The following is a 24,133-nucleotide window of genomic DNA, read 5'->3' on the forward strand; positions in this document are numbered from 1 at the left end:
ATCATATTCTGCTCCTAAATTGTTATAAGGAATAGGCGTTTAGTTATTACAACTGGAAAGTTGCGGTTTACAGCTTAAAAGATCGAAAAATGGCCCAACTACATTTCAAGTTATCGCCAAGACATATGATTAGAGCGGGTAAAAACATTGAATTTCGATAAGATGTTTTTTTGAAATCTTTTGGCCATTTTCTTAAAAAGTATATACTTAGACATTTTCAATCCCGTGGGTAATAGTTTTCACATCTTTATCATATTTTGGCAATTCAACGAACCAAACCCGTGAATTCGTAGATTTTTCGCCCGACTCGAAAATGCTATGGTAAATATCTAATTCAAAACCTCGTCTCTAGCAGAAATATGCCGGGTTCATCGAGAGAGATGACCATTGAAGAGAATAGGAAGAAGGGTAAAAATGGTTTTTTGTGCTTTTTTTTTTACTGCAGCTGCGCCCTCCATGAACATTACTAACTAGATATATATAGAGTAAGAATGATACAGTGGAATTTTCATGGCAGGTTGGTTGCTGCGCTATCTACAGGGTGTTTCATAATGATCTGGATTGGTCTCACATGGAAATCCGCTGCAGGTTTGCCAACAACATATAATTTAGCTTTTCACGTTTCACAGATTTTTCAGAAATTTCAGAATATGCATGAGGAAATGGACCATTATTGAACAAAGAAAAATATACATTTGTTTCCGAACGTAGAAGAATTAGACCCCTCTGTCATTGACAAGTCCTGAAAACCACTCCAAATGGCCTTCAAACAAGAAAAAAAAAGTTGAACATTGATTGATCGGTGCGAAAGCTACTTAACAAGGTGGGTGGTGATTAACTAGCTTCTTCTTATGTCAAATCAATCCCATTCTGAGGAAGCTAACAATCTAGTCACACTGGAGTGATATCTTGTTCTCCATCTTGAGAACTTGAGTACCCAAATGAAGCAAAAAGTACTTTAGGACCAATCTCAAAGGCAAATGTGCATTTCTAAAAACCGAAATTCGAAGTCCTACTTGTATGTTTATGCATTTCAGTAATGAACAATTTTGAAATACTTGAAGCTTTTTCAATTAAATATAATTTAAATATTTTGTCGTTTTTAGGGCAATGTTTTTACCTGCTCTACATATGTTCTCACTCAAACATTAAAAGCTGCTCTATCTTATTTCAACAATGCATGTGCCAGTGTGATTTTCAGAATTGTCACTTCTTGCAACAATTAATTTGTACGCACTAGGGACGTTTTTATTCAACGTTGATATAATTTTATCAAAATTCAAGATTGAGCTTGATCAAAGTTGCGATTGAAAAGTATGGCATCACAATTGCGAAATATTGATATTACGTAAATTTTACGTATTATTGCGAACTATTTTCAGGTTTTTCTAAGTGTTTAAAAAAGTGACATAGTTTCATTAATTTATTATTAATTTATCTAAGAATATTATATGCTTTTTCTATGCGACATAAATGTCGCATAGAAAAAGCATATAATATTCTTTGGCAATTGCTTCAAGATATAACCGGAACGTTTTGTAGTCAAATTCAATTCAAATGCAATCCTTGAAAGCGTAATCGTTTGCTCCATGGATTTTAATGAAATATTAATTAAAAACACGACAAAGATTACTCCCAACATCTATTAATCACGTTTTTAAAAGTGTTATAATTTTACAGGTGAAAGTGGATTAAGATACTATTGTGAGGCATTTCCCAAAATTTTATACAACAAAAGGTGTTCCATTTATTTTCATAACAACGAAAATCGTAAATGGTCTTGGCATTTGCCCAAACATTTTATCAGTATTGTGAGTACCACCTTACAATCATCAGATCATGGCCAGTCTTTCGTTCAAGTGGCAAATTGGAACACATCGTGTGACTAAAAACCTTATCAATCATGACTTACCAGCAATTTATTTCCCTGTATCGGTATAAGAACCCGAGAAAAAGATTGGAAAAAAACGGAATAACTTTTTTTCGTCATAATGTGGCCGTTCTAAGATAAAACTTAATTCAACATAAAAAGAACTATCTTCTTGACCCTCACTTTTATGCAAATAAGCCCATAATTGGAAATCAGGCATGATTTTTGTTTTTTAACAAGTGGCAGATATTTTACTCCTGTATCCATTTTATCCATTTCAATAAGCATCTCCAATTTCAAGTAACAAGGTAGATACACAGTCTCAATAGCTCTGTTACTCATAAAGATAGCGCCTTTTGAATAAATACGTGCTCTTGTGACTAATATCGGCAGAGAAGGTTGCTGCTAGCGCAAATCGGACTATTGAACATACTTTTTAATGACATAAAAAAAACGTGGAGTTACTACATGGTGAAGTACAAACGCACATTTATTCTGTTACTCTCACATGAGTCTGAAATATCGCTATTAACTTGTGGGATGACCATAAATAAGCATTCTTCTGTCTGCATAGTTTTTCAACCATGTTACACCATAATTCATATTCTATAATTTCTCGAGGTAATAATGCTGTCAAATTCATAAAAGTATCATTGATACAAGAGCCTGCTTCAAGTATTATTTCTCTCCAAATCCGACTTGTGGCGTAACTTCGAAATCCCTCTGTCCACCGTTTCAAAGGATGATGAGGCTAGACTTTGGCAAAATTGGTTCTAACTCCGGTTGTTGTGGAAGAGTCTGGGATGCAAATGATCTTCTTAAAAGCTTTTCTGAATTCATGGTTAAAGAAGGTGTAGATGAGTGGATTCAGGGCGGAGTTCACATATCCCAGCCACGTGGTAATGATGAATAAATCAATGGAAGGCTGAAGACTGACCATGTCCAGTTTCATGGCGAAGGCTGACAACATGTTACACGTGAAGAATGGGATCCAGCAGAACAAGAAACAGCCTAAAACGAAAACAGACATAAAAAGAGTCTAGATTTGTGATGAGCTCAGAGATAAACAGGACAAAGATCACTATATAGACAAATGTCCAAAACGTAGTTAACATAATAAGCGGTAGATTTGGGTTGATAAATTGGGGAAAGGCCTACTTGCACACTAGTTATCTATGTAGAGTAATCATATGCTTAACTTTTCATAGACTTTCTAACACTGTTGTTGCAATAGAAACTAAATATTCTTCATGTACGTTATTGTTTTCGCTGGAAACTATAAGCTATCTGTCTTCATTTTATACATAACAGACACAAAAGGGAGATCATTCAATTTACCTCGGAAAGCAAATAGCTTACGCAATTCAATGAGTACAAAGTGTAGACAGGTGCCTTGCCAACCACATAGAAAACAGGACCAAGAGAGTGTCTTGCTGGCCAGGCAGGCAGGCACATGGGTGACAAATTACAGTACGGCCTGTAGATGGCGCAACTGTAGTAGAAACGGAGGCGACAAGTATAGAGAAGTGTAAAGCTTTGGGATTTCATACTAGTGCGCCCTCTGGTTCTATCATGAAGGAAGTGTCACCACAATTCTTACTGATAACAAAATTTTGGGACCAAATATTTTCTCGTATTTTCTGCATACTTTTGGCACTTGCATCTCTAGCAAATGAATGTTGGACTTAAATGGCTTAAAATAATTGTCAAACAACGTACTAAGATGGCGAACAATTTTGTCAATGAAGATTTGGAAGCACTGGATGTACTAAAATCATGGTAGTTCTTGCCGCGATTGTGGCGCAGCCTGACTAGCTCACACAGCTGAAATTCGATCCGGTCCTTTACACGTCTCTACCGTATAATGCGTTTGTTTATACTAGGGCTCTCTAGCAGTAGAAGAGTACGAGCATGAACAGCGACCCCTGACGAGCGCAGCCTCCAAGATCCAAGAAGCCAAATTTTATATCAATGGAAAATAATCGGAACAAGTTTTAGGTGACAATGCGTGCTCTAATCCTGTCGACGACTTTTTTCAAAAGAAGAGCCCATGTCATGTAGATTCTTGCTCCGGTAGTTTTTTTCTTACTTTTTCGTTTGAATTTTGAGCAATTCAAGAAGTATATTCAGATATTGACGGAAAGTCTAAATAAACACCCAACTTAAAAAAAGTTAATTTCAAGTGAAGCCATTTGGGATTGTTCCCGAATCATCAAGTAAATTTTACCATTTGGTGTTGTAATTATCCCGCAAACGAGGAGAAATTCAAAATGGAGGTATCACGGCTCATCAGATTCATTCATTTGATAATGACTTGTTAATTTTTGAATTCGATTGGTGGAGAGTTCAGAATGTCAAAAACGAAGATACCGATCCAATGAGAAATAATCTCGCAATAAAGATTTTTTTTAATTTGTCAGTGTGACGGTCAAAAATGAAAAAATCCAAAAAATCCTTAATATCTTGCAACAACCTAGTTAGCTCTTCTTCGACCAACCTAGAGTTTAGAAATATGGACCCAATGTCCTTATCCATTTTCAACTAATTTCCCTTTGTCCTTGATTTGACTTGAATATTGTGTGAGACAAGAAGATGCAATTTTTCACATGGGTATGCCCCTCATCAGTTTGCGAGAAGTAATTGAAAAAGAAATACCCGCAAAAAGATTAGAAGCCAAATGCATTCTGATTTGGGTGAATAATTGCCAAGAAATTCAAATGCTTAAATCAGTCAAAAAGGAGTAAATATCATTTTTGCGAAACCTCAATCAGGTAGCCCTTGAAGAACGGTCCAGCACAAAATAAATCAAACGGACTTTTGAGGAGTCCTATTTTGGTACTGAAGTTACGTGCAATGCCATCCTCAACACAAATTTACACAGATCCGATGGGAGCAAAAAGGTTGTGCCCAAACAATGGTGGAAGCACCTCTCAACATTGACTTGAGATCAATGTAGATTGGAATAATTTGCTGAAGATTCGCGGAAAACTTCATGTTGATTTATAAAAAAAAAACACTCAGTGTTTATTTTCATTATCATAACTAGGGGTCGGAAAAATAGTCAAAAATAGGTCAAAAAGCAGTTTTTAAGTTACGAAAATCAGCCAAAATAAGATCCAAAAACGTAAAAATAAGCTGTAAAAAGGTGAAAACAGTTTTTGCTTGTTTGGATATTCAAGTATTATTGTGGTAATTAAGATGAAAATTGCTTGATAAATATTTTTCACGATCTTCTTGGTCTTTGGGCTCAGTGCAATCCCAAATCTTTGCCCTTGGTCTGGTCTGTTGTAAAGTGATTTGCTGTTCTTGGATGAAGCTCCCCTCTTACCAACGGTTTGAGGATGTCCACTAAAAGGTTCATCCACTTCCCTGGGTCTCTTTCCGGTCTTCAGCAGACCCTTAGTTTTGGTTCTGACATCAAGCCTGCTCTCACTTGCATTTTAGAACATTGTTTTGGTGGCAAACAATGGGAGGGTTACCACTTGCTTTCAGGTTAAAATTAGATCATGGCAGTATGACACTACTGAATGTGAATGACTCCGTTGTATGTCTTCAACACTTCCTCTTAATAAAAGCTTGAGGTTTAATGCCAAAAATTTTTTTGAGAGGGGACAGACATTACCACGAATTTTTAAACCCACCCTGTATTTATCCTAATTTGACCAAAACCCTTCAATTTTCCCAAAAATCCTCGATGTTAGGTTGTTTTTTAATTTAAAATAAAGCAAAAGTTTTTTGTCCAAAAATGACCCAAATAGTTGAAAACTTAATTTCACCTAAAAAAATTATCTTACCGACCCCTAATGATAACAAAGCTTATCTTGTTTGATGGTCCAAAAAAAAAACATGAGTCATCCAAAGACGATCATGGGACTTCTTTAACCCCGCCCTGCATGCGTCCCGTTTCAGACTGGATTGATTACATAGGAATGGATTGAGTGTAAAGATAATGAAACTCTATAAGACCAGTAGTTGGATGGGTGAAACAAGGTAAACAAATCCCCTTTTCATAAATCCACAAGGCTTTTGGGAAGTCTGCTATGCACACATGTATGAAACTGAATATGTCATCTTCAACTTTCAACATAATGACTGTCCATAATCATAGAACAAATAATGGGATACTCTGTTGCTTTTTGTCTGTGGTCTTGTTATTTTGAAAAGTAAGGAAGGTGGGGATTCGTGAAAAATGTCAGGGTGGTTGAAAAAAAAGGTACCCATTCATTGGCTACATGACTCCAATCTGTAATTTTGTTTTAAGTTGGAGATTACGTTTTTATCTTCGCACATCTAACCAAAGTAGATGTTTAAAAAGAAACCTTATTGGTTAATAATTGTGGTAAAGATTGAATCAAAACTTTAGGCACATTTCAAACTTTCCGCCCTTTCCAAGCCAAGACCCTTACTAGAAGGGTGGGCAATTTTAAGAATTAGCGTCACTTTTGGACACCAAGTGGACATAGGACAAGTGTCCAAAAGTGTCCAAAAGTGTCCCAAAAGTGGACAAAAATGGACAAAAGTAAGTACAATTGTCCTAAATGGAGTTGACAAGCAAACATTTTTAAACCCTAAATCATGTTATTTCTTTACTTAATCTAGATGTTAACTAGCAAACAGAATCAGAAATCAGTAAAGTCTAAGCTTTCTTAAAATATATAAATGTGAAGTAACAACTAGTCTTTTCACTAACGTTTTTAATTTCCAAGACATACACTTAAATGTTTTTTATGAGATCTCAATTCATTATCTTGATACAATACAGCTTTATAAAGTCAAAAAAAATATCATTGATATATTTTGAAAGTTAAAAAGTCAAAGCCACACTACAATCAGGGCATGTGGTGGATGGGTGATTTTAACTAAGATTAAGTTTTAAATAAAAAAAAGCTTAGCAGCTGTTTATCAAATATCCAATACTACTTTTTATATTTGTAATACATAATATATTTGTAAGGAGTACATGAATTACACTTTTATTGTACATCAAAAAACTTAGATACATGTTTCTTTAAAAAAACAGTGATTCTTCTCATTTCCTAACATCAGACGCATCTTTTAAAGTTAAAAAATATTCCTAACAATATCTCAAGTAAGTTGCTTATGGAAGAAAATCATAAATAGAGGAAAATATATCATTATTAAATCTTAGCAATCGGTAAGATGCTCAGTTTTTAGTATTAGTACTTTTTAAGAAGAAATCCCAAATGACTGATGATATTAAACAGAAATATTGTTGCAAAAAAGTTAATAATGTTCAATAAATGAGGTTATAGGTATAACCAGAATATAATGCTTAGCTATTACAGTTTTTGAATGCTTTGCCCCAGTTGTATTCTACTAGAGGGAGGCTTTGCTCCTTGCTTGCTTTCTAATCAAAAAGAAAAAAAGAGTTAAGAACCTGTCTTTCAAATATTTTTTTGGGTATGTTAGAGGTATATGGCAAAGGTTTCAAAGACTTATTTTGCTCTTGGAACCATCAATGAGATATTTCTGAAGCAAATAATGGGTGTCATGTGGAATTTCCTTTAGATTGGTAGTTTTAAAAGTTCGCATTTTTGAACTTTTTTGGACACTATTGTTCACCCTTATTTTTGGACACCTTTGGACACTTTTGGACAGGGGTTGACAAAAGTGTCCAAAAATGAAATACCCGCCCTGCTTACAAGCCCAATAAATTTTTTAAAAGTAAACTTGAGAGCCCAAGCTTTTTATGCTGAAAAAGAACCTAGAATATAAACGCTTTCGAACTAAGGATCTGTGATAGTTGCGGAGTCTAATGTACCCAATAGAGGGTGACATGGTTCCCCAGTGGGCGTGGGTTCAAATCCCGCCTTATAAGGAAGAAGGCGTGGTGCAGTGGTTAGCGAAGATTTCGTAGATGTGAGAGTTACTCAGTTTGTTTCTCTTCTTCAACCTTTCTCATGGAGACTTTTAGATGCTAACAACGCCCACAGGTGAAGATCTAAACTGAATCGGATATGTCACTGCTTATCGGAAATAGTTTAATGACGTTGCCGATAGCTGGCTTCACTGGCCGGGCCAGAATCAACCCGCCGACCCTAGTACCCAAGCACACTTTTACTTCTTTGATCCATTTTTCGGTTTTGTATTTTTCAAAAATAAACTGAAGTGGATATGATAAAAAAGGCCAAACTTGATTTTGAACCCCTTTGCCCAATATTTTAGTCAAGCGTAATAGCCATTGTTCAATCCGTAACCATATTAGTCCCTTCAGCGGTATCCACTGTGGCAAGCAAATCCAGGAAGCGTTGAAAGAGTTTTTTTTATTATCACCTGCAAACCTGCTGAACTAATTGGAGCCTCTCCCATTTGGGCTCCAATTAGTTCAGCAGGTTTGCAAAAGCTTGAGCAGGTCCAAAGATGTTTTACTAGGAACATTGAGAATATGAGAGAGCTCTCGTATTGGGAGAGGTTAGAAAGGTTGGNATTTAGGGTCAATGGTAGTGACCGTAGAGGCTTAATGTGCGTTTTCAGAGCACCTTCAAGCCCTCGAGAATCCAGGCTAGTTAAAACAATGAAGTCCAACTCTCTTCTTTCTCGGGCTCCTTCATTGTTCAATTTACTGCCCTCAAATATTCGTAGGGTTTATGTAGGGGTTAATCCAGTAGCAAGATTTAAGTCAGACTTGGACAAGTTTTTGACTAAAATTCCGGATCAACCTTATATTCAAGGATTAGCCAGATCAGCCAACTCCAATTCGTTGGTCGATCAAATAATATATATAAATAAAAGTCAAGTAAAATAAATAATTTTCTCGTCTTGAACTGCTGGGATTCCAATCCCGGTAGCGGTAAGGAAGTCCGCACAAAAAAAAGTGACGTTTCGCTTTCCTTAAACCTTTTACGGTCACAATGATTTACAGATTTGCAAAGAAAGCGTGTGATTTGTTTAAGAAGGCTAACACAGACCGAATGGATCTTTTTTTGTTTTACGGGCTTTACTAACCGTTCCAGGCAATGTAATAACAGGTGATACTAATATAAGACAATAATTTGTATATTTTTGAACACTTCAATTGTCTGTGACTTTTGGTCTACCAACGAATTTGAGTTTTGACAGACCGAGCTAGCCCTTGAAATGTAGGATTGCTTTGAAATACCTCTCCAAAACTTGCCCGAATCTGACTTGAAAGATGCTACCGGATCAACAGCACCTACGTATCTCTTTCGAATTTTAGAGGGAAGTAAATTAAACAATGATTGAGCCTGAGAAAGAAGAGAGGAGGACTTCATCGTTTGAGTTAGCCCGGAATTCTCGAGGCTTACACGTGCTCGTAAAGTACACATTAAGCCTCTATGATCACTAGAATTGACCCTAAAACCTAGGTTGGGACAAGGCTCCTGGATGCTTTTGGAAACAAAGTATCACAGACCTTTCGTACCTGAAATACTGTACAGTCCCAACTTATTTAGTCTCGCTTCATACGTGAGCTTTCTTTTCTGTGATGTTCAGAGTGAAACATCTTTGCACTTGCGCAACTTGTTGCAAACCTGCTAAATAAGTAGAGCTCGAATAGGCGAAGCCCATTCAAAAGGTGGCTAAACAATTGGCTTGTACAAAGTTAGTATTAAAGTATCAAAATGATCAAAACCTCAAACAAACAGTACACACGTAGAATGAAGTTCACTAATTTTCCCCTGGCAACTCGATTTTCAGAGCACTTGAAAGGTTGGAAACACATGCCGACCAACATACTTATGATGATTGATGTGTTTTCTCGTAACGATGAATATAAATCAATAGTTTGTCTGGGCTTCACCCAGAAAATGTGTTTTTATGTTGTGCAAGTCTTGTCATGTTTTACGGCTATTAGCCATGACATTTTTTAACGGCATTTCATGAATATGATCTATTGTTTTTAATATTCATCACTTCTTGATGACATAGATTGAAGTGACCGCTGTATTCTAGAGTGGCTTCCCTCGAAATATTTTCTTGTCAATATCTTTTCAGATGAATCAATGTATAGGAAACAGATATTTAATAACATTCAGACGTTTGCCACTCTCTCGCAACGTACATGTACAAGCCCACATCTTCTCGATGATTTCTGGTCCTTGCTCATGTACCCTAGACTTCCCATCGAACTCGAGTTTCAGCGCATTGTCAAGGCCAACTGATAAGCACGCTAATTCAATTTGATTTGTTGCTTCAATCCTGACGGCCTCAACAAAGGGTTGAAAAGCAATGCCTAGATTTTATTGGCTTTCAAAGACACGCAATTCCAGGGTTGGTTGGCGTACGAAACCATTGCAGAGTCAACGTGTGCACTTCAGCTCAATGCTCACAATTCCAAGATGGTTAGACTTGCCGACGGATTGCAAAGCACCAATTTCTAGGTGTCAGGTTAATTTGGCAAATTATTTGATACTCGTGATTGGGGAAACTGGCAATGTTTCTGACCCAACTTGATCTACCTCAACATACACTTTTGTTGCAATTTAGAGATGCCATTGCAAAATGTCATGATTTAATCTCCATTGGTTCAGCAAAAGGTATGATGTCTAAATCAAACCCAGAAAGGAAAGATATTGTACCAAGATGGCTAATCATAGGACATGGTACTGGGCTACTACTAGGTATACTCTTCAGAAATGAAGTGGATAACACTTTTACACATTTTTCAAGAATGTCAGATATATCAAAACGGGGTGCTACATTCATTGATTGTCGAATTAGTGACAAATTATTTTAAGAGTCTAGTTCATGATTGGAATAGAAATCTTTAAGGTGAAAAAAAAAAAATTGATGTCAGACGCTCGAAATCAAAGATCGGATGGTTGTCACATGAGCCATTTTTAGCTTGTTCGTCCGTCACTTTTTCTGAAAAACTTGTCCTCCATGCCGAAAAAACAGACCCTCTTGAACCTTTCCTAGTGAGAGAGCTCTGTTAAAAATGGATGAAATTCAGTGTGCTTTTAATACAATGACCCTTCAAGGTTCATATTTGTTCAAAACTTTGCTTTAACTCCCCAAATTTTTTCTTTGTGGCAAGGGAGTGTTTTGTGCTGAGTTGAGACACCCAGTGGGTCAAGTTTTCTACTTTTTAGGTCAAGTTATTCATTGCCTAGTTGTCCCATCATCGTCACGGGTTCATACGCCTTTTCAGGCGCTTTCTTAACCCTCCAAGCACCATATAACCTACTGAGGTCTGATTTATCCTAAAGCCCCTTGGGGGTTAGGTCCAGTGCTGACCTTTTAATCAAGATTGAGCACTACTTGGTAGTTTGGTCTGGCCTTTCAATCTCAATTTAAGAGTCAAGGCTAGATGGACATTGTTTCCAAACACGAGTCAACACATGAAAACATACAAGAGGAATTGATGAGATAGTTCATAAATACCGACCTATTCGAACAAATTCAAATCATTCTTCCACAAGCCAAGCCACATTGATCTAAAGGTTCTTTTTTTCGAGTTGTTTTCGGTGATCTTGAGCAAGCTATTGTTACTTTGAAGCACAGCGAAAGATTCGTTGTCTAGGAAAGGCTCTAATTTGGAACACACATGGCGATTACGTCCCACAGGTGTGTATTCTTTGAGCGTCGAATCAAACAATGAAAGCCAGACTAGGAACAATGTGGGATTACAAAGTTCGAAATGCAATTGGGGGTTGAATAGTGCCATCAGAAATTGGGGAAGGCTTGGAAAATTGACCGCTTTAATCTCGGCATATCATTGATCCATTAGGAGTTGGTGCTTCAAAGATTCATGATGGCAGAATATGGAAATCTGCCTGTTAATAATGGTTTTGCCCTTAGCTTCCTTAAATAGACATACTCTTTGTTTGGGCTTATCCTCGGACTTCTAGAGACGTGGACAGCGAACGGAAGGGAAAAATTTGTATCACCAGAACCATTCACTTCATTCAAAATTAACCCTTGAAAAGAACACAAGGTCTTTTGAAACACACGAAAATTCATTTATTCATGAGAAATGATCCAAAATCGTGTTAGGGTACTCAGGATAAGTAGTCAAAGAAAGTTATGTGGCAATCATTACAAAGACTTTGAATTTTCAGCCTGCTCTTGGTTAGCTACATAAATTTTCAACAACAGAGCTTAAAAAGCGAACCACTTCGCCAGAAAATGAGAAACAATAATTGAGAATATTTAACTTTCTTATTCTGTTACGAAATTTTCAAAAAAATGGTACAGAGTTGGTATGACATAGAACACGACGATTTTTGCGGGAAGCCCGTTCACAGTCCATATTTCTAGAAGTTTGTGGCTTGTTGTACAGTATGGTAGGTTATGAAAAGTTTCGTGGTGACCGATATCTAATAGTGCTTGAACATGAAATGGCAAAACAAATGAGGAGAGTAGAAAGTAATGTTTAGGGACTTAGAACTTTTCACTTTAAGATTCATCGAGCGTACCATATCTATGGTAAAAAACGCAAGATAAACTACGCGTAATGGTAGCGTGTCTAAGCCATAAGATTCTTTAACACCATTCAGGTTGATGTGGTAGTTTCACAAAGATGTGGATGGAAGCAACCTGATATACACGAAATGGAAGATACCAGTCAGTTTCCATGATAAAAACTCTTGGCACATGTTTGATAAAACTGAGCCTTTCAACCTCCTTCAGGGAAACCCAAGAAAGCAACAACTTCTGACCCAATAGTTCTAGCATGGCTTACTGAATGATATCAATTCACTAATTTGTCAGGAACTATATTCCCAGTTGCAAATGCGAAAAGCAACCTTGAGTGAGGCTTGATTGCTTGAACAGCAATAAAGCAACTTCTCACTTTGCCAACTTGCTCCTCGGTTCGGTTCGATACCATTTGAGATAATCCTCCGATAATCAGAATGCGTGTTAAAGGCAACTTTTAATCGAACCTGTCTTCGGATATCGACCTTGGCTGAAATCTCACAAATCTGCAACCAAAATTTCACCTAGCAATCTCAATGAATGGGAACGAGCTACTCTTCTTTGGTTCTCAAAGGTGGGGAAAGTTTTTGAGAGGCGGAAAAAGAGGACCTGCCAGAGCTATTTGCAAAGGAGAGATAGAAATGTAATTTAGAATGTTTTAGAACTTTCCTCCAAATCGAGGATCGCCTGCTTGCTTGGCTTTTCCATTTCACCCAACTTTGGTCAGTTTTCGGTCTCAATTTCAACGGAGTTGAACATACTTCTCAAAAGCCAAGACGCCGAGACCACAAAAGACATCTTCCATTTCAGGTGAGTCTCAAACCATTCGTTCTTTAGGAAGAGTCTGAGGTCGACTGAGACTTTGAGGTGACTCTCTCCGCCCATAAAAAAGACATTCCACGGAAATATCCTGGCGTGAGTGGGCGACCCTGACTCATGGCTCAATGATCAATAAATCTCTCTCCTGACACATTTCCTTTCCGAAACAAGGCAGTGTTCCACCACTCATAACGGTCAAAATTAAGGTCAAGGCTAATGATAAAAGTACAAACTAGGCTTTCAGAGTCTAGGTAGCCTTTGTTTCAGATGGGTTGGTCTTATTGACATGACCTTCATTGCATGCTTTATGAAGGTTGGCAATTACTTCAAAGTTGAGCCCTGTGCAACCAGAAGCTGGAGCTTCCCTTTCAAGATCATGAAGAACCATAAAAAAGATCTTTTGTTAGACGCTAGCATTCATTGCCAGACACCCAAACCTTTTAGGAGTGCATGGCAGTTTTAATGAGTTAAATCTCCCACTTGGGAGAATGGGGAAAATATGTGAGGATTCTGGCTATAAATCTGGAATCATTATTTGCACATTTACTGAATATGGGCCCAGAAATAGTCCAATTTCATGGTTATGGTATTGTATATGAAACGATGTGCCTTCGAGTAACCTGAATAAACAATCTCCATCACTGTCAATCACACCATAAAGTGAAGAAGTGGTTCCCAAAGTCACCACAATTTTCCACTTCACCTTGAAGTATACAGTGAAGTGGATTAAGTACAATACTCGCCTCGGTCTTCCCTATCCTCTTAAGAGCCATACACGCTTGACTGATTCGAGAAGCCATTGGAAAAAAGGCCGGGAAAGGCTGAGACATAAATAAAAGTTGGGCCTTCATCTCTTCTTTGCGAAAGACCTGAATACTGTTTGTTTGGGTGCCAAGTTTTTGATCAGACAAGTTTGCAGTTAGACAGAGGAGAAGAAGGCCAAGTCAAACCGTGTGCCTTACTGTAATCACAAAACCAGTCTCTTACCTAAGACGATGCCCAAAGTTTTTGTGGCTCTCCGTTCTCGCCTCTCCCGTTTGGCTTGTAACCGCTCTTGACTTCGGATCTTCCATGTGGCAGCCCTGCGAAGGACCTTAATCGATGTTCCAATAGAGGGTCGTCGACCATCTGCTGGCGAATTCCCCGCGTTATTGATACTTCCAGATGTAGATATTGACCTAAGTAGTCCAGATTTAGGCACCGATAACGTAGAGGGCGTGGGAGTGAGGTTAGTCTTGGCATCAGCTGAATTCCGGTCAGCTGACGCCTCGTCAGGCGTATTTAAACTGAAGGTCACAGCTAATGTTCGCATGGAGGAAGACTTTGCTTTGGCAGCAGCGGACAACCGATTGGGATTATGAAGGGCTGAAGGTCGTGGTGATCTTGGGACCAGACACCGCACTTTATTGCATGGAGACGAGGAATCACTACCCAAGACTGGGGCCTAAAAAGAGTTGAAGACAAAGAACCAAATGTGAGGGTCATCAATCATTTTGTTCATTCAGACAAGTTGCGGGTATGGAACTTTAGCTTTTGAAGTCTGGAGCTCTTGGACCTTGCCCTGACCTTGCACATGGTTGGTTCTAGGCAAGAACCCTGGAAGATGTTGTGCCCCATAAAGAATGTATTTAACATTTCAGCTCAATCAAACGATGGGGACAAAAGTTATGTCCTCTTAACGCTGACTACATAACAATGTGCATATTGAATGAACTAGCTCTCTTCATTAAGGTCTCCTTTTTCTACGAGGACCTTTTGGATTCACTCATTTTGCAAAATTTTGAAAGGGTATACATTTTGATCCAGCCACTAGATTGAGCTAATTTAGAAACGTGTAAGTAGTTGTAACAACGTGAGGTAAGTCCCTTTTAAAGAAGTTGAATAAAATCAAAAATATTGGTTATTGACCAAAGCATCCACTTCCATACTCCAGTGAATCATGATTTAGCTAAATTTAAATGAATCAGATATTTTGCTAGATTTTCATGTAAATTAGATCATCTCTAAAACGGTGACCGAACAGCTCGACCCAGGACAACTCGACCTGGCGGACAACTCGACCAATACAATAACTAAGCACGACATATTGCTTCAAAAACTCCTGATTATGGAACAAAATTAAAGCTTGATGAGTTAACATTAAATTTGCTTGCAAGTATGTTAGCATTAGTAAGGCATTGAATGGAAAGTCAAGTTTGATTAAAATATTATCAAACTTGATTTTCACACCTTGATTGATGTAAACATAACTTGCCTGTACAGAATCAAACGATGAATTGTGAAAAAACTGGGCAAATTTTGACATGCTTTACATCAGACGTTCAATTTTGCTCCATAAATGAATTATTTATAAGCCAACATATTGGGCTTCACTTCTGTACTGGGTCGAGTGGTCCGCTGGTTCGAGTTGTCCTGGAGCCCATTTTTCAAACGCTTTGTAACTGGTTGTTCTGATTATGAGGATAGATAAATTGAAACAATTTGAGGACATGTTGTTAGATGGATAAGTTTTTAAACTTATGTGAAACCCCTTGCTAACTGGCTTTAAGATTTTCACTGATGAGTAAGACAGGAAAAACATTTTGTTTTGGCTTTGAGGGTAAATTCCAGACGTTTGTCAAGACTAGTTAGTCTTGCAGTAGTGACTTTTTATGTTTTGTCTCAAAGCTTTTCTGCTCAATGTTGAACAGTTTTGAATGCGAATAGTTGTCTAAGCACAAGCTCACCCAACAAGAAGAACATCTGTTGTGAACAAAACTAGGTTTGACAAACGTCTGGAATTTACACTCAAAGGCAAAACAAAATGTTGTTCCTGTCTCTACGTGATGACATTTTCGCAAAAATTTGCGAGCAGCTGTCCTCCCTAGGAACTTTTACGATCTCTTATTGTTGCAACAATAAGTTTTGGAAGGGAAAAACTGCTTGTTGAAGAACGAGTAAGTTTTCATTTAAACGTGACAAAATTGATAGTGAGTTGCTTTAAATCCAGACCCTTCACCCTCTGAAAATGTCCAGTGACCTCGAGCTCTTGTTTGTAGTATTCCACTCTTTTGCAAATCCATTTTTTGCCTTTCGCCCTTACATCTTCCACCTATTTTCACAATTTTTCCCGTTGAGGGATCAAAGGCCTCTCTCTCCTTTACCTTTGCTATGATATCCAACCATCAAGCCTACCTCTCTCTGAAAGGTATTCAACCAGCCCTCAAACGATACCTTGGTTTGCAAAAGGGAAGTATATCTAAGCTAAAATTGATGGGAACTCATTCAATTATTGGATAAAAGAATTTTTGAACACCACCCATCCAAAGATGGTCTCGAGTTCTCGTGGGTGGAAAGTACACCAACAACGAATTCGATACTCACTTCTTTGATATATGCACTAGATGGCCTTCGAATGGACTTATCAAGGCCTGGCTTGTCACTGGGTGAAGCCGTTGTGGTTGGTATTGAGCCATTGGAAGTTTGGAAAGGGAAGAGACTGCCTTTTCTTGTTCGCTTCTCGTCCCTGAAATCGAAAAGACCAAGATTGGAATTTTGTTCCAAAATGGGATCGATAATACTTTATGTTTTCAAAGGGCTGACCATACGGAGGCCCCTCTTACTAAATAACTTGTTGCTTGCCAGGTACTTTCAATAACATCAATGAGACTTCTGGGCGAAACGATAAGAGCCCTTTCTTATGGAGCAATGCACAATCAATGAATGTATATATATGTAGTATTTGGGTCAATTGTGAGGCTTTTTCATTCGTGGCGTAAGAGCCCTTTTTCCTGCTACATCTTTATTGGAGAGGGGCCTACTTTTCCAGGGAAATATCGTGTCAAGTCGTGGGGATCTTTCTCTCAGCCTTTATTAGGAGTATATCTGTAATCGTTAGAGTCCGTTATTTAAAGTTCGAGGCCCAGGATCCTCCTCATTTGTACAATAGTAGAGTATGATGACAAACGGCAACCCAGTTTAGTATTGTTCGAGAAAGATCGAGATTGGACATCATTTCCAAAGAGCATTGTCAAGGGCCCTCAAAACCAGTGTTCCCAAAAGGAAGTCCCAATTTGGGACCAAAGCATGACGGTAGTTCCTGCTTCATTCACTCTGACCTCAGATCTGTTACTGGAAGAGCTTTGGGAGAAATTAGGGAAGAACTGATTCACCGCACTGAGCCTCGGCAAATCCGAAACAAAAAGAGACAAACCATTGTGCTTACAAAACTATAAACTCACCCCATGGGTTTCTTGTCCAACTCCATGTCATCTTTGGCGCCACTCGATAAACCCGCCAGACGAGATGGTCGTTGACGTCGCTTGGCGGGAGGTTCACTTAGATTTCGGGATGATCCCTTCTTACTTGGAATCGTCTGCGTCCCTCGAGATTGTGTTCTTTCCGCTTTAGACTTGAAAGGTGAAGAGGCGACCATGGACACCGGAGGTGAGGCCTGACTGATGAAGGCCGGTGGAGGATTAGGCGGAGGAGCCGTGTCTTGTTTTTCCAATGGATTGGTTGACACGCGAATGATATGAGACAAGGTGCAAGCAATCCCACCTTGACCGGGACGCAGGAGAAACGGAGGACCTCCGCCCGTTTCGTCACTGGGACTGTTCTGGAAGGTCAAGACATTAATGAGATTGTGTCAGTCGTCTTTCGTTCAAAGTTCAGGGACACTGAGTCGAAACCATTCAGACGATTCGGAGCGGCGAACCTTCTTGTGGGCTCATTCGAGAAGGCCGGAGCAGATTTGTCACATTACTTGACAGCTTGTCATGCAGCCAGACGTCAGAGATCTTAATTGAGCAGTGTTATTGTTCAGTAGTGAGTAATTGTTTGGTATTGAAAACTCAGCCTTTTAATCCATCTAAGACCTTGACCACATTGTCCTTGATTCTGTTGAGGCTCTTAATCTGCATTACTTGTGAGTTTTAGTTTCATGATCGTAAATTGATGGGATGGGATACTTTGAAATCTGCAAATGTGGCCATATGAAACTAGGCCACGGCTTTATCTTCAATCTTTCATGTTTATCCAACTTCACTGGGTTGGAATTCAAAGTTTTTCAAGTTCAAGTTTTGGTCATTTTCTTCCAACGCATTGGTTCCATTCGTAGCGACGAAAAAGCTTTTCTGAGATAGTCAGCACTTTCCCAGTGTCAAAAGTTATTGAGTCGCACTTACTTTCCTACTTGTGAATAGCAAAATTGAAAATCAATGTTCTCCCTTCCTTTTATTCGCTCCATTTTAGCAAAGGCTCTTCCCTCCCTTTTTCTTTCATGCATTTTGGTGGGATCGACCAAAAGGATGGAACATTTATCACTTTTCTCCTCGGGTTAGAAAATGGACATGTTTAACTAAAAGAAGTGGGAGTCGTTTCATTCCAAAACTATTAGAGTTGCTGGGAAGGGTGTTGAGAAAATGCAAGGAGAAAAAAAAATGGCCAAGAGATTCCGGCCTCTTTGTACCTTGGTGTTTTCAAGTTCCAAGTTACTTGTTCCATCATTGGTTGGGTTTCTCGAGGAAGAACTGCGACTGCGTCTGCGTTGTCGTTGAAGCCAACTTTGGAGTCTCGCGGTCCATGGTTCAGTATTGTCCGACGAGGTCGAGGGTTTCGAGGCTAGTTCAGATTTCTTAGCAGAGAACGATGATGATGATGATGATTTCCCTCCACGGTGTTGTCTTAAAATTGCCTAGAAATATTTGAAAAAGGATCGCGAGTTCTCGGGCAAATTTCGGCGAGAGGCTTTGATCTTGAACACCTTCAGTTGAAACAATTTCAAAGCACAACTTTTCCGCTTGTTTCAAGTGTCAGCCTTCAAAGTTGGAATTCTGCTTATTTGAAGCCTGAAGTTATTCTTGGGTGTTATTTTTTAGACAGATCAGACTGCGCTAATTGTTGTCCCGCTAAAGTTAGAAAATGTCTTTAATTATACATCTGCACTTCTCTAGGCCAAATCTGTAGTGTGCCAGAGCTGGGCTACGTACAATTTTAGAGGGAAAATCAACTAACTTGTTCATTTTGAACTACTTAGCCTTCAGCGCTTTTTTTTCAAATTGGGACCGTTTGGGTACTCCCAGCGTTAGACGGGCTCAATTAGATTCATCTTTGCGAAGCTCATACCCATTCATGCGAACCAATTGGCAGAGCTGAACTAACTTAATCCGTGCTCTTCTGAACCTTCGACACCTTTGTGAGGAATTCTTTATTCGCACATAGACTTATGATGTGTACTAGGATCTATGAATGTACTTCGGCCTAGGGTTGAGCTCTTTCTTAATAGCCGCTCTATTCAGATCAGTCCCAACAAGCCTTAACTGGCCATTTCAGGAGGTAAATTTGTGCATTACCTTCAGTCTATGCATCCCTATGGCCTTGAATGTGGCTTTGAAATGGTTCTAGAATTGATCTTACCTTCATGATTTTGTAGTAGAAGAGGAGAATAACGAAGCAAGGGATGAAGAAAGATGCCGTCGAGGAGAAGATGATGAAGTTGGCGTCGTACAGGATGCATTCAGTCTCACTCGGATTGTCCGGATAGTTCATGCCCAAAAATATGGGAAACCCCAAGCTGATCGACACAATCCAAATGGCTACAATAGCCTTAATCACCATCCCGTGATCATTGGTTTGCTGCTTTTGACAATACTTCAAAGGCTGTGTCACGGCCTCATATCTGGGGAGAAAGCCAAAGCCGGGGTTTATCACTGTCATCAAGTGCAAAACTTTTGAAACGTTGGCATGGCAGAGCTGTGAAAAAGTTTTTTATTTGAGGGCTGTCAACTCATATAGAATCTTCAGATTTGCTTGCACCTTTCAAGTTTTGAGGTTTGAGGCTGTTACTTCACGATTACTTTTCGACACGGTGGTTCAGGCTTGACCCAAGGCCAGACATTGATCCTCATCAGTTCTTGAAAATTTTGACCTATTTTTCAGGAGTTTAGGAACAGGAGAAGGCATAGAGCAGTTCCTGATCATAAAAGATGTCCCCGGTTTGATTTTCTCCTCTACTTTTCTCAAGAAAAAACACAGATGGAAAGCCAATCTCATACTAGATCTCGATGATGAAATGTGCAGTATACAATTAGGACAATATGATGGTTGGTCTCGCCAGCCGGGTGAGGCTCAAGTCGCGTTTTTCTTTGACTAAACTTGCCATCAATGACGCATGAGATTTCCATTCTTTAGTCTCGTCCATAATAGACAGTTAAGGATAATAGGCAGGCTTTTGTATTCACTAACTAAACTTGAAGTCTCGCCGTTTTCAATTTCTCTAATAAAAAACCTTGTCCCAGCGTGTAGGTGTGTGAAAATGAATGTGAAATTTCGATTGTTCTACCCTGTCTCCAATATTGTGAATAAATCCCATATTACCTTGAAATAATGAAAAATCTGGCCCTTTGTTACATTTCTATGGTTGTACTTCATCCAATATTACAAATCTCCTGACAAATCAATACTGAGGTTCGTCTTTTTAGCTTGGTATTACGAAAAGCTGGTAGTATTGTATCATACAAAAAATTAATCTCTCAAATGAGCCCTTTCAGACGCTTTATAAACTGAACTATCAAACCAAAATGCATGAGGCAATATAAATGATTGGTAAATGTTTAAAGTTGAGGCAAAAGTCTTTGGAACAGACAAGGAACGAATTGTCCCCAGTGATTTGTTCCATCTAATGCATAGGGAAACTGTATTTTTTGATTTAATGAAAAACTTGGCTAAACTATATTCTACCCTCTGGCCAAGTTTGATTATTTTCCCCCTAGTGTATTGACAGCGTTTGTGAAATAACACGTGGCCTCGAGATTTATTGTATTTGTTTTCCTCCTGAGTCTGTTTGATGGTCGAGTTAGTCTGGCCTTTGATCCATCTACGTATCTGGTGATATATCTAGCGATAATCAATTTGATCTTTTGAAGAGGGTTTCTTCTTCCTTCGCTCGACGAATGGCCTCTCCCAGGTTTAAGATTCATTAATTAGGAAGAACATGATCCCGTTGTCTAATTATCTGTCGGTGATTAATACCCTTGAATGATCTCAGTCACGTCATCTTTGGGCGATGGCGTTTCCATGGGCCTCCAGGCACGACCCTCATCTCTTACCTGTCGATACTAATGGCCACGAGGTTGAAGATTGAGGCCGTAGAGCAGATGACATCCATTCCAATGTAGAGGTCACAAGCCAGGAATGGCAAGGTCCAATGTCCATGCACCTAGATTGGGTCAGAGTTGAAAGTATAAGGATTACTCGTTCACTTCAAACGCTCTTATGGGAACAACCACCGGTCTGCCTGCCTTCTTTTTGGGTTATCAAAGGCCCTCGGGGAAGGATTAGGCGACTGAGGAAGGTCCTATTGTATTGGCCATCGCTGGACAAGGACTCGGTCATGGTGGGCTCAAATACGAAGATGTAAAAGAGATCGTTCTAATCCTGCCTTTGAAAGTAATGGGTCTGATGGAAAATGTAATCTGGTGCCAAATGACTCAAAATGGTCAAAGGAGACAGACAGCCCTCACGCACTTTATCAAGGACGCGGCATTCTTTGTGGAACATGCTTTCGGACATTTTGAGACTAATTCGAAGTGATGGCCCAGATTCTCAATTGCACTTCATTCAGGTTGTTCCCAGTTTAGCTTTTTCATTTCTCCTCAAGAGAGAATCGACAACATAGATGAGAGATGGAAAAGAAGCGGCGGTTCTGTTTTTCCCTCTATTGTTCCACTCCATTTGAGGCATCGATAACGAAGGATCTCGCCATATCCACGACTTTGGTGGTGTGTACTCCACATGAAAACATGCGCTTGTGCATCGCCAAAGAAGCACCCACTGGCCGTAGGGAGGATGTAATTAAGCTCAAGATCGGTCCTTTATTGTCTTTTCAACTGTTCTTGAGTGTTTCGGGGCTAAAAATTCGACAACCCATGGACGGAACCGAATCTCCAAACAATCCGAGTTGGCTTTGTACGAATGTCAGTCCGTCTTAAGCTTCTGAATGGGGGCCCAAGCCGGGCCCAGGGCATGCCAATTGCTGATTTCGAGGCAAACAGCCTTCTAGTCAACATCAAGGGCCAAAAATAGAATAGAATGAGTTACGTACGTCCTGTTTGATGTTTCAAAGTGAATGATTGCAATTTGACTTGAACCAAATATGTGAGCGCATGGTCTGAAGGAGGGGGGGCTTTGATCCATCACTTCCTTTTACTCTCTCAGAAAGCTATTAGGTTGCTCATAATGTTTGGAGGCACACCTGGATGGGCGAGGCAGTTGTGACTATCAACTCACCAGAACATAGTCTGGAACCTATTCATGATCACTTTCTTTCTGGCTTGGCCTTACTGAGGGAAAGACACACCCGTGTTAATGAGACCAGATCACATGAACAGGGCACAAGATGATTTTCGTTTCCGCCTTGAATATGCTGCAGGCAGATAGTACATTGGACAGACACTACATAGTCCATCTCGCTCGGCGCTAGGTCGCCACCATGCTTTGGATTAGCAAGGCAAGGCCTATTGACATTTCTCCAGTTGGGTTGACACTTGTTCGTTCCAGTAGCGAGGGAGAACTATCCATTCCAATCATGTGCGTGTCTTACTCAGGATATCAATGAGTCCAGTAGGATTGGATTATCGTCAAGATCCTTTAATCTGCCTGTCTGCCTCTGCCAACACACACGGTGCACATAAACCGATGGGTAGTTAGTTGCACGGGTGGTTGAGCCATGAATGAGACAAAGAAGCGAACTTCGGAAGGAAAATCAGCACTCACCAAAAGGGTAAGAGCTGAAAGCACTTTGACCAAGTGACTGAATTGCTTTTAAGAGTAAGAGTTGTTGCTTTTCGACAACTTGACGTTTCCGAGAACTATTTCGCAATTGTGCCTCCTGCGAAGGAAATCGTTTTCCCAATTGGCAATTATCCCATCAAATTCCAGTGTTTTCATCAGTCTGATTTGAAACCAATTTCTGTTTACCTTGACTCATCATCTTTTTCGTGCATCGTCCTTGACCTTCGATTGAAGACATTTCTACATGGAATTCTCCCTAAACTTTTCTATGTCACAGTGTGTTGCTTGGCTTACTTATGGCTCTGGAATGAGCTTTAAGTAGAATAGAACAGAAATATCCTAGTATTGGGACCACGTGTCACGTTTTCTTCCTTTGTGCATAGTAGGTCTTCAGATGACTCCAATCAACTGTGTTTCATTGGACCCCCTCGAAGGCGGCGCTTCATCAAATCAAGAGTTCATTATCAAATCAAAGTCCTTCCTCATCAGCCTCCTTGGAGCCAGGATGAATATCAATGACGTCAAGCTGAGTTTTGACTTCAGTTTGGACCCGAGGGAGAGAGAAAGAAGCAAATGAGCATTGCTCTCCACACACATCCTCTCATCCCTGGAAGGACACTTCTCCGGAGAACCAGGGATACTCACCAGTACATAGATGGCCCATGGCATGACTAATAAGGCAACAAGAAGATCTGCCACGGCCAACGAGACAATCAAGTAATTGGTAGACGTCTGCAGAGCTTTCTCGGTCGTCACACTCAGGATCACCATCACGTTTCCCAAAGCCGTGAATATGGGGATCACCAACATCAGGAGAGCCAAGTAGTTGATTTCAACACCTTCCGATAGGACCACAAGAGATGTAGTGTTAAGGAATAGGTTGGAATCGTTGGTGAAAAGCATCGTCCTGTAAAGACAAACACGAATTGACCCGTTTCAGAACTATACATTAGTTATGTTATCGTGTTCCCCGGCCTTATACCAGTAAAGGCTGTGACACCAACAAGGTCAATGACTCAAATGACTCAAGGTCTTTTCGACATACAGTCCCATACATATGCTTTACCAATAGTTTTTGATACAGTGCAAACAATGACTGGAAGTTTTGCCTCAAATAATTAAGCCAGCTTCTTTTCAAAAAACGACTGTCCCAGTCGTTGATCTAAGAGTCATGGTTGGCCTTCCACAGCCGGATGATTAAATTGAGGTAAAAAGCCCTGTCGAATTAAGTCAATGTCATTTCGCGCTGGATACCCACGAAAAGTGACGCCCCCC

General features: G+C 39.5%; 1 protein-coding gene across 1 annotated transcript; it reads right to left on the minus strand.

The window, feature by feature from the left end:
• Positions 1-2,342: 2,342 nt before the first annotated feature.
• LOC131891140 (D(2) dopamine receptor A-like) lies at positions 2,343-23,760 on the minus strand. Its single transcript, XM_059240660.1, has 8 exons — positions 23,504-23,760; positions 21,175-21,284; positions 19,484-19,745; positions 18,537-18,761; positions 17,308-17,684; positions 16,451-16,592; positions 14,075-14,531; positions 2,343-2,881 (listed from the first exon to the last, which is right to left on the minus strand). The coding sequence occupies exons 1-8, from the start codon at positions 23,666-23,668 to the stop codon at positions 2,622-2,624; spliced, it is 1,998 nt and encodes a 665-aa protein (XP_059096643.1). The 5' UTR covers positions 23,669-23,760; the 3' UTR covers positions 2,343-2,621.
• Positions 23,761-24,133: the final 373 nt, after the last annotated feature.

This window comes from Tigriopus californicus, chromosome 11 (genome assembly GCF_007210705.1).
Source record: "Tigriopus californicus strain San Diego chromosome 11, Tcal_SD_v2.1, whole genome shotgun sequence".
Lineage (NCBI taxonomy): Eukaryota > Metazoa > Arthropoda > Copepoda > Harpacticoida > Harpacticidae > Tigriopus > Tigriopus californicus.

Coding starts and splice junctions, on each gene's coding strand:
- LOC131891140 (XM_059240660.1), bottom strand. CDS start 23,668: ATGTTGGTGATCCCCATATTCACGGCTTTGGGAAACGTGATGGTGATC. Junction 21,285..23,503: donor CATGGGCCATCTATGTACTG/GTGAGTATCCCT, acceptor GACCCAATCTAG/GTGCATGGACATTGGACCTT. Junction 16,593..17,307: donor TTGGACAAGAAACCCATGGG/GTGAGTTTATAG, acceptor TTTCGATTTCAG/GGACGAGAAGCGAACAAGAA.